The sequence below is a fragment of the Peromyscus eremicus genome, chromosome 2, assembly GCF_949786415.1.
Source record: "Peromyscus eremicus chromosome 2, PerEre_H2_v1, whole genome shotgun sequence".
NCBI classification, from domain to species: domain Eukaryota; kingdom Metazoa; phylum Chordata; class Mammalia; order Rodentia; family Cricetidae; genus Peromyscus; species Peromyscus eremicus.
This window is the reverse complement of record NC_081417.1, coordinates 110227154-110241021: the sequence shown is the minus strand read 5'-3', so window position 1 is coordinate 110241021 and position 13868 is coordinate 110227154. Positions and strand designations below refer to the sequence as shown.

Genomic DNA, 13868 nt, shown 5'->3' with positions numbered 1-13868 from the left:
AATGAGAAAGCAGTCCATAGTGAATGAAGCCATAGGCAAGTGTTGATCATGTCTGTAGTCAAACAAGTTTAACATCTTAAGCAGAATTTATTCAGTATCTTTAAAGGGTTTTTAACTTTCAAACTGCTTCATAGATGTTATGTCGAACCTACTCAGAAAGTGCAAGATGTACATAGGTACGGATGCTTGGATACATAGTAAGAAAGCAACGGGTAACTGTGGGATCTGAGTGTTCACTGAAAAAATGTGTCCACTTTTCTGTATGTGTAAATTTTCTATTTAAAAAAATCTTAGGAAAGAATTGCTTTCATATCCTCTTGAGCCAGGTCCTAGAAGTGGGAGCTCACTGAGGTATAGGACAAGACTGGCTCCCTCCTGGCCTCTCCATCAGGCTCAGTGCTTTGCATGGGGTAGTTAATGAGCAAAAATCTAAATCTGAATGAATGAATATAGCCTTACATGGCAGGACAATGGTTCTCATTGTGAAAGTAAGAGGTGGGAACAATAAAACCAACCAAGATGTTCAGAGAAGTGAGGCTTATTGCTACAGATGAATCCTCTGTTTAATTTTATTTCATTCTATATTTTGGACTCCAGCCTTCTGCCTCTTTTGCCTAAAGGAACATGTCCTGGCCCTGGGCCTCCAGAATCCCAAAGTGACAGTTCATGTGCTGATGAGTAACAATACAACAACTGCTTCCTAAATGTCTTTCTGACTTCTTCCAATAGGTGTGACATGTTTTAGTTACTATGGGAAAAGGCTTTTACTAAACTAAAAAAAAAGAAACAAAGAAACCATCTAATCATGCCACATGGGCATCCAGCCATCTTTCTCTAATCTCTATTCCTAGAAGTAATGGACATGCATGCACAGCAGTTAAGAAACCAGGCAGCAAGGTAACTGGGCATGCGGTCTGAGTACTATAGTCATCAGTTTAGTGTTGCCTGGTCAACAAACATTTGCTGTGTTTCCAATGCCAAGTATCAGCTTCAGCTCTGGGGACTCAAGAGTAAGGTATGAATGGAGAGATCTGATCCCTCCTCCTAGGAAACTAAGAATCCAGCAAACCAGATGAGGAAGAAACAGTGTCACAGAAAAGCAAAACAGAGTCCAAAAGAACTTCATTGAGACCCTTCCCTCAAACTTGATGGGAGAAGATAGAGACCCACAGCCAAGCATTAGACAGAGACAGAACCCAAAACGGAGATCTCCATTGGGTTCCTCTCCTTGGAGCTCAGAGAACCCCATGAAAGAGAGGGAGGAAGACATGTGGGAGCCAGAAGGGTTCAAGGATGCTAGGATAGCAGGCCCACAGATTTCAACTGGGTAGGACTCACAGGGGCCCGCAGAGATGGAAACGCCAATCATGGAGGCTGCATGTGCTAGGTCCTCTGCATATATGATATGGTTGCTAACTGCCACACCTCTGGCAGTGGGCGTGGAGTTGTCTCTGGCTCTTTTGTCTGCTCTTGGGACCCTTTTCCTCCTGCTGGGTTGCCTCGTCCAGTCTTAATGTGGGAATTTGTACCCAGTCTTGTATCTTGTTAAAGCCATGTTTTGTGGATATCCTGTGAGGCCTGCTCTTTTCTGAGGGGGGAAGAGTGGTGAATCTGGGGGAGAGGGGAGGTGGATGGGGAATAGGAAGGATAGAGGGAAGGGAAACTTCAGTTGGGATGTATTGAAAACACAAAAAGAAAAACAAGATTTTGGGAAGCAAATAAAGTTAGAAAGGAATTAAATTTGAACCCTTATTTAAAAATAAAAAGAAATGAATACAGATCAAAAGCCAATCATAAGCCATAAAGTGAAATACATAAAGAAAACTATTATAGTAATAGCTGGCATTTGTTCAATGTTGCTAGGTAACCAGATAAACACTTTTTTTTCCTAGTGTACATTTTTCCATCATCCTGCTGTACTATAAAACTAAGACAGAACTTATATAGCGTAAGTCAAATATGTAAATTTGAGAAGGAGCTCAGGGTTTCTGGCCTCCACACTGTGTGTTTCTTTGAGGCCAGCTTACAGCAGAAAACCCTGGAGAAAATCCACAGCAGACACCCCAGGATAACGAACACTATCAGATTCAAGGTTTAAATGCTGCAGTATCTGGTCCTGTTACACAGAGCTGTGGTCCAAGCATCCTAGAGAAAGACATTTTGATTAGCAAAAAAGTTTTAGCTTCTCCTGTAGGAAAAGGGGAAGAACTTAGAAAGAGGGCATTCACTGCCAAAGTACAAGGGCATAGAAGAGAGGCTCAGGACCCTCATCTCCTCCCCAGAGCCCGTATTCACTTCACTTGGGAGATTAGCCCCAGCCTTGCATCACAGATCTGAAGCCAAGGGATTAGCCCAGGTAGAACAGATCAATAATCTTCCAATCTTCATTTTTCATAATGAGAAAGAGAAAATAAACTTGGATTGAGTATGCATCAGATCTTTACTTTGGAGTGGATATGCTCAGCAATCAAAAATGCATACATCCATATTTCCATGTTATAAGTATTTAATGTGTTATTACCTTGAGCTATTCAGCGAAGCTCTAGCTGCTAGGCAGCACATGGATAAATCAGGTACAGTGCAGTGTAGTAGTTTCCGGGGTAGGGATAACACAAAGGATGCTGCACAGGACATAGAGCAGGACCCTGGTCAACACTAAATGGAGATGGTCAAGAATGGTTTCCAGGAGAAGGTGAATCTGGGTCTTGGGCAATTAATATGTATTCAAGTAAGGGGGAAAATTATTATAGGTTTGCCAGGAGAAAGGAAAAAACCTAAGCAAAGACCCAGAGGTGTAAAAGAATCTGGCATGGAATCACAGCCAATGACCAAGCACCTCACCATCTGGAGAGTCTTTCCATGGGGCTCAGCATTTGTTATAGGAAAAGTAATGATGGATTCCTTGAACAAGTTCCCACAGCCTGGATCTCAAATGTAAATGCCTGCAAGGAAGGGTTGGAAAGGGAAATGATTAACAGTCTGGGTGGAGACTGCTGTGACAGGAGGGACGCCAGCCCCTCCAACAGGGCGGGCCCTTCTCAGACCAGCCATCCTCCTGCAGTTGTGTGGGCCTGAAACTGTCAGCTTCTTTCTTTTTCCAGATAGGCGGGAAACCTAGACTTCTAGGAGAAACTGCTTAGTTTTTAAGTATTGGAAGTACTCAAAATTGCCTTTTCCCAAGAATACACAGCAGGTCAAACAAAACTTGTCTGGGAGCCTTGTTCAGCCTGTGGGCTACCATCCTAAGGCAAGCAGGAGGGAATAAAGGAGTGCCTTTAAGAGTGAGAAGTAAGGGATGGTAGCTAGAGCCTAGGAGCTGTGGGCAGGCTGGACTTAGGGAGAATCTGACCGTAGTTCATGCCCTTCAGGGATGCCAGGGAAGCCTTCTGAGCCTTGGTTTCCTTGGCTATACAATAAGATGATAATACTGGAGCTCAGGTGAAATTCCTCAATGATATTTAGGGAAATGGGTCCAAGAAGAAAATAATTCCCCTGTAGAATAACAAAGTGTTATCAACCAGAAAGTCTGGCTGTGGCTACAAGGCCATTTTTCCCACGGAATTACCAAGAAGTAAAGAATGAAATTGCTATTACCGTAGTCAAGGACTCCAACCAAGGACAGTGTCCCACTAGTGATGCTTTCTTTCTCTACTACTAGTCCATTTACTGTATGAATAATTCCTCCACAGAGATGTATTCAGGAGCCTGTGCATTCAATATTTTAATGTTTTTTCTCTAACTATCTAATGTAAACTTTGCTGTTGTCATACAAATATTTATTATCTACCTAGCAAAGCACTGTGCCAGAATGACTTTTAATTCATAAAACAGATTGTGTCACACCCATGCTTAAAACTAATCAACCATATCCCACTGCTCTTAGAATAAAGTCCAAACTTCAGCCCAGGGATCCAAGGCTGCACATGCTCTGGCCTGTCCCCTTCTGAACACACCACAGCCTTCTCTGTGCCTAGCTCAGAAGGCCCGGCCCTGCTAACCTCCTCAGCTGATTTCATGAGGTGAATTCCTTCCTACAGGGAATCCAATGCCCCTTCCTAAGAATTTCATCATTCTGGTCTAATTAAAGCACCCAAAAGAGTCTCAACCTATACACACCAAATCCTTCACAGCATTTTCCAGAAAATCATATATATAGTATATACAGACAGACAGACAGACAGACATGCAGACATGCATGCCTCCTTGTCTATTTCCTTCCTCTCGAAACAAGTTCTCTAGAAGCTATCAAGGTCCTTCACCTCTCTTATTTCCCTGGAGATCCCCTAATCTTAGCACAGTTCTTATCTCTGAGGGACCCTTGCCAAGGGTAAAAATACGAGCCCACCACCAACTGCTCACAGCTTCATAGCCTCTGAATTCTGCCACCTACAGTCTTTCCCTGAGCTAGTTCATAGAGAGCCTGACAGAAAAACAACTGGAGAAACAGTAGGGTAAAATGGTGATGAATCCACATTCTGAGTGGAAAATGTCAAAGTTCAAACCTCAGCCTGGATACTTACTAGCTGAGTGACTTTGGGCAAACTTCAAGTCTCTGTACCTATTTACTGATGCATAAAAGATGATATTTACTTCATCAATGGTTGTAAGGATTAGATTAATTAATGGGAGTAAAAATGCTTGAAGTGCTAGATACACAGCAACTCACTAACACTGTCTATTCACTAACTACTGTTTTCAATTACTTCCTGCTTCTGTTCTCTCAGCTTGGTTGACCTATTCCTCTTCTGATCAGACTAATTTCCCAGCAGCAGAGGCTACTTTTGGACACCTGTACAGGTTGGTGCAGGTGCCTACAGAATATGGGTGGAGAACAGAACCATAACAAGGCTATTGGTTTCTTTACGGGTCAAGGAACATAAATCATTTAACTTTTGAGCTTCACCTTCCTCGTCTGTAAAACAAGGAAAAGAAAAAGTACCCCACAAGAGTGGTGTGATGGTAATAAGATGATCTTTGCAAAATAAAATGTTGGTAGCTTGGGAGTTGGAGTTACTGGTGAAGGTTAGGGAGCAGGGAGAAGATCCTCACTGACTGTCTGGCCTGGGCTCGGGGTTGGCTGTCTTTGTGCAGGTATCACACACAGCAGATGATCACACTGTGACTGGGTCGGTTTGGCCCTTTCCTGCTTGCTTCCTGCTTCCTGATTGTCACTGACAGCCTCACATGCTTGCTGAACTCCTAAGCAGGAAGCATATCCCTCACAAAGCATTCACCACACATAAAGGCCAGTTCCATGAAGGTAGACATTCTAGTGTTTAGAATTCTCTCAGTCACAGATAGCACATGGCTGAAATGCCCATCACAAGAGAAAAATATATATATATATATATATATATATAAACATAATGGCAGAAAAGTGAAACTACTATTTAAATATCTACTACTACACAAACCACGTTCCAAGAATCCAACTAAATTAAAATAATTCTCCAAGGCCAGTGTTATCACAGGCCAGTGCTCTGAGGCTTCAAGAAGTTTATTTAGCTTTCCAGGGTTCTACAACTGGTTAGTGGTAGGAAAAATATTGAAACAAGATGAGTCTGACTTCAAATCCTAGATAATTTTGTTGTCAATGTAGAACTACGCTGGGTCTCTCAAAGTTCTTCAACATCTGGATTAGCACTAGTAGCTGATCAGGAGTGGGAAGAATTAGGCCTGCATGTGAAATTTTAAGCTACCCTAAGAAGACAACAGCTTCTACAATTGTGTGCTGTGGGATGGTCTGTATGGCAAATGTGTTGCTTTGATTGGTCAATAAATAAAACACTGATTGGCCATTGGCTAGGCAGGAAGTATAGGCGGGACAAGGAGGAGAATAAAGCTGGGAAGTGGAAGGCTGAGTCAGAGAGACACTGCCAGGCGCCACCAGGACAAATAGCATGTGAAGATGCCGGTAAGCCACAAGCTATGTGGCAAGGTATAGATTAATGGAAATGGATTAATTTAAGCTATAAGAACAGTTAGCAAGAAGCCTGCCATGGCCATACAGTTTGTAACCAATATAAGTCTCTATGTTTACTTGGTTGGGTCTGAGCGGCTATGGGACTGGCGGGTGACAAAGATTTGTCCTGACTGTGGGCCAGGCAGGAAAACTCAAGCTACAATTGTGACTTTTTGAGAGGGGAAAAAAAAGAGGGTACTTTAAGAAATAAACCGATCTTTATCTTTCATAAAGTTTCACGGTTAAAATAAACCTTAAGATAAAGGGTTTATTCACAAGAAAAATGGAATCATCAAGCAGGGAAAAGTACCAACAAGAGCTGACTAGCCTCTTATTTGACAGAAAGGACTAGATCAGTGGTTCTCAATCTGTGGATTATAACCCCTTTGGAGGTCAGAAGACCCTTTCACAGGGGTCACCTAAGACCATCAGAAAACACAGATATTTACATTATGATTCATAACAGTAGAAAAATTACAGTTATGATGTAGCAACAAAAATAATTTTATGGTTGGGGGTCACCACATAAGGACCTGTATTAAAAGGTCACAGCATTAGGAAGGTTGAGAACCACTGGACTAGAATTAGAAAGTAAGAAGTTTTTGATGCCCAGTAGTTTCCTCCCAACAGTTTCTACTGCAGTACACTCAACTGTTACTTCCCTCAGCTGGAAGGAGTTATCAGCCTACCACTCTACATCCTAACACCCAGGATCCGCACAGGGCTCTACATGAGCCAGGAGAGGTGCATGGGAACCAACTAGGTCTAATTAGGTCCCAAGTAGGGACCCACCTTCATTTCTCAGTACATCCTGGAGCAAACAGAAGTATAGGGACCAGATGGAGGTAGGAGGACTGAATAATTTGTTTCATTCTCTGGGGACAATGGCAGAAAAAGGAAGCGACTGCAAAGTCAGACTGCAGTCTCTCCAGCTGTCTACTGATGTGGCGTTAGCACAGAGCTATCAGAATCCACGTCAGCATCAGCTGTTACCTCTCCTGACCTACTGTAGTCTACATCTTGTTACCCTACAACATTTCATGTTAATAAACACAGGCAACTCCAGCTGCTCCAGGATGGCAGAACATAATTTACAGTTGGCCTTCATTAAGAGGAGAGTCAGAATCATTGTGGCCAAATGGAAAATCCTGGCTGCTGGGGCTTATAAAAAATTCAAATGGATGAGGTTTCTAGCACGACAATTAGGGTGTTTGGCCATCCCATCACCAGAGTAGGTCAGTTCGGATTGTCTCTCGACCATTGCCAGCAGTCTGTTGTGGGGGTATCTTTGTGGATTTCTGTGGGCCTCTCTAGCACTTTGTTTCTTCCTATTCTCATGTGGTCTTCATTTACCATGGTCTCCTATTCCTTGTTCTCCCTCTCTGTTTTTGATCCAGCTGGGATCTCCCACTCACCCAAGCTCTCTTTCCCTCGACCCTCGCCCTTCACTACCCCCACTCCTGTCCAGGCTGTTCATGTAGATCTCATTCCATTTCTCTGTCGTTGGGCGATCCCTGTGTCTTTCTTGGGGTCCTGTTTTCCAGGTAGCCTGCTTGGTGATGTGAGTAGCAGTCCAGTCATCCTTGTTCCACATCTAGTATCCTGTTATGAGTGAGTACATACCATGTTTGTCTTTCTGAGTCTGGGATACCTCACTCAGGATGATTTTTTCTAGATCCATCCATTTGTCTGCAAACCTCATGATGTCATTGTTTTTCTCTGCTGAGTAGTATTCCATTGTGTATATGTACCACATTTTGTTTATCCATTCTTCAGTTGAAGGGCATCTAGGTTGTTTCCATGTTCTGGCTATTACAAACAACGCTGATATGAACATAGCTGAACAAGTGCTCTTGTGGTGTGGTTGAGCATTCCTTGGGTATATGCCCAAGAGTGGTATAGCTGGATCTTGGGGGAGATGGATTCCCAATCTGGAGGCAGAGATCCATGACTAGGCCCCAGGTGGATCTCTGGGAGTCCAATTAGCGAGAATGAGGAGGGTTTATATGAGAGAGAATTGTTGAGACCAAGGTCGGATAAAGCACAGAGACAAATAGCCAAACAAACGGAAACACATGAAATATGAACCAATGACTGAGGGGTCACCAACTGGATCAGGCCCTCTGAGTGGGTGAGACAGTTGATTGGCCTGATCTGTTTGGGAGGCATCCAGGCAGTGGGACCGGGTCCTGTGCTCATTGCATGAGTTGGCTGTTTGAAACATGGGGCCTATGCAGGGTCCCTTGGCTCAGCATGGGAGGAGGGGACTGGACCTACCTGGACTGAGTCCACCAGGTTGATCTCAGTCTGTGGGGAAGGCTTTGCCCTGGAGGAGATTGGAATGGGGGGCGGGCTGGGGGGAAGGTGAGGGGGGCGGGAGGGGGGAGAACAAGGGAATCTGTGGCTGATATGTAGAACTGAATTGTATTGCAAAATAAAAATTAAAAAAATAAAAAATAAAAAAAATAAAAAAAATAAAAAAATAAATAAATAAATAAAAAAAAAATAAAAATAAAAAATTCAAATGGCACTTCTCCTTTTATCTGACAATTCTTATTAAGGAGAAGCACTTCACCCTAAATCAAGCAAACCTTTAAAGTAAGGGACATGATTAAAATTCCATATTGCACGACTAGATCCCAGTGACTTTGCCCAAGAGCTACATCTGTCCCAGTAATCCCTTCTGACTCATGGGATGTCTGAACTCCAAACTCAGCCTGCCTTCCTGGGACATGGTATCCCAGACAAGGAACAGGAACACAGAAATGGCTGCATTATGAAAGAGGTCAGCCCCAGTCACCCTCACTGTTCTGTGTATCCCTAAAGTTTCTGGGGACTCATGTCTCTCTATCCTGCAGTGCCTAACTCTGCTCTCATTAGTTCTTATCTGGAGCACCTTATCCAGTCAGTGAAATTATTCAAAACCTTTGCATTGCGCCCCCTAACCAAGGGTGAGGGGCGCAGTAGTGAACAAATGGACTGGGTCTGCTCTCCATCCACCTGTGGATTATAGTGGTCGGAGGAAGCAAACACAATAGACACCTCCGTGGGAACTGACATAACGGCATGTCATATCTACACTGTAGATCTACACTGGTAACGATGCAAATGGTAAACGCCATCTGATTTGAGGGAAATGCTTTCCAAGGAAGAACATGGCCAGCCAAGCCCTAATGACAAGAAAGAGTCGGCCACACAGAAAAACTATTCTAGGTAGAGGAAGAGCACTTTCAAGACCAATGGGGTCAGTGAATCTTCTCTTCCCAGGTCCAGACCAAATATATTTTTGGTTTTGTAGGCCACACAGCTTCTGCTTTGGCTGCTGAGGTGTAACAAAACACTTGCCACGGACAATATAACAATGAGTGGCTGTGGCTGTGTTCCAGTAAAGCTTTAGTCACAGCCACTAAGTTTCATTTAATTTTCACATGTCATAAAATGTTCTCTTGAATATTCCTCAACATTTGAACCTGTGAAACACTTTCCTAGCTCCCAAGCCCCCAATTACCAAGTCAAACAGGCAAGCATTGGAAAGGAGAGTACAATCTGCCATTCCCTAGCCAAGACTGAAGTGAGAAGAATCGGCTATGTTTGGAGAATTCTGACTGGATCCCTGTGTATGAATTAAGGTGAGCTAGGACATAAATGACATCACATACCACCTTCTGGGCCAGGGTGCATGTGGTGTTATTTATCCTAGGACCAAAGCCACTAGAGGCTTTCATGGTGGGTAAGAAAGTTCCAGTTCTTATGCACACATTTTCTTGCCCTATTCCAATCTTCACATCCCTGCCGAAGATATCTAAGACATTCCCTCTCCAACTTCATAACCATCAACCAAACTGCATCACCAAGTTAAGCCCTTAAGAGGCTACTTACCTAACCTCTTCTCCAATTACATTCACTAAAGTCCCATCTCTCCCTTGTGACTTATATGCCATACCCAAATTACATCATAGGATATATCTAGGAAATCCTTCCTATTTTAACTACTAGACAAAGCCTCCACTTATACCCTGAGGCTCATGTCAAATTATCTGCCTCCAGAAAGAAAACTTTTTTTCTCCCAGAATCTTTTGTATGTCCCTATATCACTGTGCTTGGAATGTCTTCATCCAATGGCTCTGTTTCCATCCACCTGACTCCCTCAAACTTCACTTAGTATATGTCATGGACTCTGCTTATGTAAGCTAAGGCTTAGTTCTTATTGTCCCCTTTTTTTCTGGTGTCTTTCCAGTACTTTCTGGTTTATAGTAGGAACTCAGTCAGGATTTAGAAATGCAGGAATAAAAGAAGAATACAGAAATGATGTAGTGAGATGGTCAGTGGGTAAAGGCATTTGCTGCCAAGCCTAACTACCTAAGTTCGAACCCTGGGATCCCCATGGCAGAAGGCAAGAACTAATTTCTAGAAGTTGTCCTCTGACCTCCATACACATGTCTGTGGATAGTATACCCACACACAAATACACTAATAAAATAATAGTAATAATTTATTTAATAGTAGACAAATGACAGCTTAATGAACTTCAGAGCACAGAATCTCATATCTGAATATGTATTTGAACAGTTCTACTGAAGTTGTCTAATATCTCTGTATCTCCTACCAAGAGAAAAGACCCTTTCCTGATTCCCCATAAGTGCATGCTTTTCTTCACAGTACAAGAGTCAAGCATAAAATTGACAGAGGCTTTATAAATCCCCAGGCCAGCCACAGCTGCATCACCCAACAACCTGTTAGAAATGAAACTCTCCAATTCTTAGTCTCGGCCCCAGGGCTGCTGGAACAGAATGTATGGTTAAACAAGATCTCCAGTGATTTAGTTACACATTAAAGTTTCAGAAGTGCTATAAGAAGACCTTTAAGGAGATGCTAAAGCTGGTTTTAGACGTCGCTGTAATTCTGAATGCAATCATGTTAACATCAAAAGGATGTTCAACAGGAATTCTTATGCATGCCAGCAAGACAAAGAAAAAACAAAGCAAAACACCTTGTCAATCTTAGGTTCACTTTCAGATACATAAATCAGCAGAAAAGCAATGTTTTGACCTTTATTAAAAAATTTTAGAAGTGGGGGGTGGGAGAAGGGAGGAGGGGGATCTGTGGATAGTATGTGGAGTAGAAAATTTCTTAATAAAGAAAAATGAAAGAAAAAAATTCTAGAAGAAAATTATATTTTTTTAAACTAATACATAGACAGTCACGGCAGTGCACACCAGTAGGTATAGCTTACTTGGGAATCTAAGGCAGAAGGATTGCTTGAGTCCAGGATTGCTGGGCTGTAGTGTGTTATGCCAATCTAGTGTCCACACTGAGCTTGGTAACAACATTGTGACCCCCAATCCTAAGGACCACCAGGTTTCCTGATGAAGTATAAACTGGCAAAATGAAACAAGTAAAAAGTAAATACATAGATGTTCTTAGGAAGTTATAAACCCTGTTATCTCATCTAGAAATTATACTTTCTGTTGGCTTTACTTACTGAAGACTGATCTCAAGTACAAGATGGTAAAGGTCTTGAGGTCTGCAAATGCAGATTTCCAGACAACTATCAGTCTCACGTGAACACAGGACCATCTTCCCAGTGCTCTAAGATGAACTCAACACAACTCTTCTATATGCCCACAAAGGGAAACGCATTCAACACTTTCCTTATCTTGAAGTTAAGGTTAGGTAATCTTGAAGAACACCATCGCCTTGTTCCCAGTCCCATACCAAGTGGTATACTTCATGGAGTACTTTTAGTAGCTACTGGAAGGAGCTGGAATTTGGAGCTTGGTAACAGGTTTTAAATCCTGGCTGTATCATGCGTTTGGTAAAATCAGATGTCCTCTCTGTGTCAGTGCAGACAACAGGCAGAACTTATTAGGACTAAACTAATTGGTGCCTATGAAACCCACAGTGCATGGCAGTGCACAACAGTTCTCTATTCTCATGTGTGTTTCGGCCCGTTTGGGTTAAATCTTAAAACTGAACTGATCCAACTTCTCACCGCATAGAAGAAAAAAAAAGAGAAGTTCTAGGATAAGAATGACTTTGCCCAAAGCATACAATCGTTGAGGACAGAGGCACAATCAGATGCTCAAAAAACCCTTGACTCCTGAGAGAGACCGTGTTCAAACTCAGTTTGGCGGCTTTCTGCAGATTGAAATTGACAAGACAGACAGCAAGCCAGACCTGCTTTGATAAACGTGGCCCTCCTGTTGCCTCACTGCCTACTCAGTGTTCACACGGCTGGGGCACCTTCACCAACTCCCTTCCTCTACCCACCTCTATACAATCCGAATAACTGATGACTCATACCACCTGAAACTCCAGAGCCAGTAATGAATCACACCAACTCTTGCTCATTTGATGGATTCTCTACCAGCAGACCACCTAGGGGTTTTAAGTCCAAGCTTCCCAGAGGAGGTGAACTTTCTCACCCATCCATCGCTGACGGGAGCCATTAAGCTGACATCACCGTTTTCCACACTTCATAAAGGAGTGCTAACATCTGGAAATGGGAACCACCTGCCAGAGCTTGGACCGAGATCACCATATCACTCAGTGGCAGGGAAACTCGGGGGCAGGTAAAATGAGAAAGAGATATCTTGAATGTCAACAAGGCCAAAGATGAATAATACGGGGCTAAGAGTGTAGACAAAGAAGGCTCTCGTCAGAAGGACTGGACTTAAATCCCAGCCCTGCCACTTTCTAATTGGAATGGCAATTAACCTCTCTGAACTTCAGCAGAACAAAGTATATTAAGAGAATTGGTTTTGGAGTCAAGTGGTCTCAAGTTCAAATCCTGGCTCTCCTGCATACGTATTATCTCACTTATGGTGATGGATGTGGTTCCTCTTGATGAACTGAGATTTTCTAATCTACAAGACAGAGACATTACACTCTAAGAAAAGAAAAAATACTTGGATACTAATAATCCTAGTGTTCAGAAAGTGGAGGCAGGATCTTGCCCTTGAGGTGAAACAGGGCTATAAAGGAAAGCGCTGTCTCAAAACAAGGAAGAGAGCCTACTGCACAGAATGATAGGGTTCAAGGAGATACTATGTAAAAGATCATGGTGCCTGACATCTGTGTATGAAAAAGAAAGATTAACTCCTACCTAAACAAGGAGATGGGCTCAGCCTCTCTAGACTGTCTGGGGAAAGTCAAACACTGCAGACTTGACAGGGCATTCTTAGTCCACAGAGAAGGAGACCATCTATAACCATTTGTGGCCTTCCCTCACCCCACACACTCACCTCCTTCAGCCAGAGGAGCTTTGGGGCCTGCATCTCCACAGACATCACACCACCCACATACTGAAGGACACCATGCTTGGTCTTGTTGATTCTCTGAACCTGGCTAACTGCTCGATGGTCCAGCCACATAATAACATTTCGGTAGGAATCCCCTACAAGACATGAGAGAAATATGCATAGATTTGTCGTATTTTCTTTCTACTTCAGAGGAACAGTGATGGATTCCAGGCAAAGCACTATACAATTTCAACAGTGATTCACGTGTCAAGAATGAACAAAGTAGGAGTGGGGAACATGACTCAGTGGGTAAAGGCACTTGCCACTAAGCCTGACAACCTGAGTTTGATCCCCGAAATCCACATACAAGGAGCAAATCAACTCCTGCAGGTTGTCTTCTGACCTCCACACGTGTCACAAGTATCCCCACTCACGGACACATATACACATACACTAAATAAATAAGTGAATGTAAAATGAATTAATGAATTTAATTTAAAGTGAAAGTACCCAGCAAGGCTGTGAGGACCCTACTCCCAAGCCTTTCAATGTCATTCTAGCAGCGTCTTCCTTAACCACAACCGCAGGGTTAGAAGTCATCCATATGCACAAACCCACATTCACAGACACACACACACAGAAATAATATTTTTAATTCAATATTA

The 13868-nt window shown here is 42.8% G+C and overlaps 1 protein-coding gene across 3 annotated transcripts in view; it reads right to left on the bottom strand.

Annotated features, from left to right (window-relative positions):
• Positions 1-13868, bottom strand: part of Fggy (FGGY carbohydrate kinase domain containing) — a 404108-nt gene that overhangs the window by 341208 nt on the left and 49032 nt on the right. For all 3 annotated transcript variants that reach the window (XM_059254544.1, XM_059254546.1, XM_059254547.1), the window contains exon 4: positions 13207-13358. In XM_059254544.1, coding sequence (XP_059110527.1) covers positions 13207-13358 — 152 coding nt within the window. The remainder of the gene's footprint in view (positions 1-13206; positions 13359-13868) is intronic.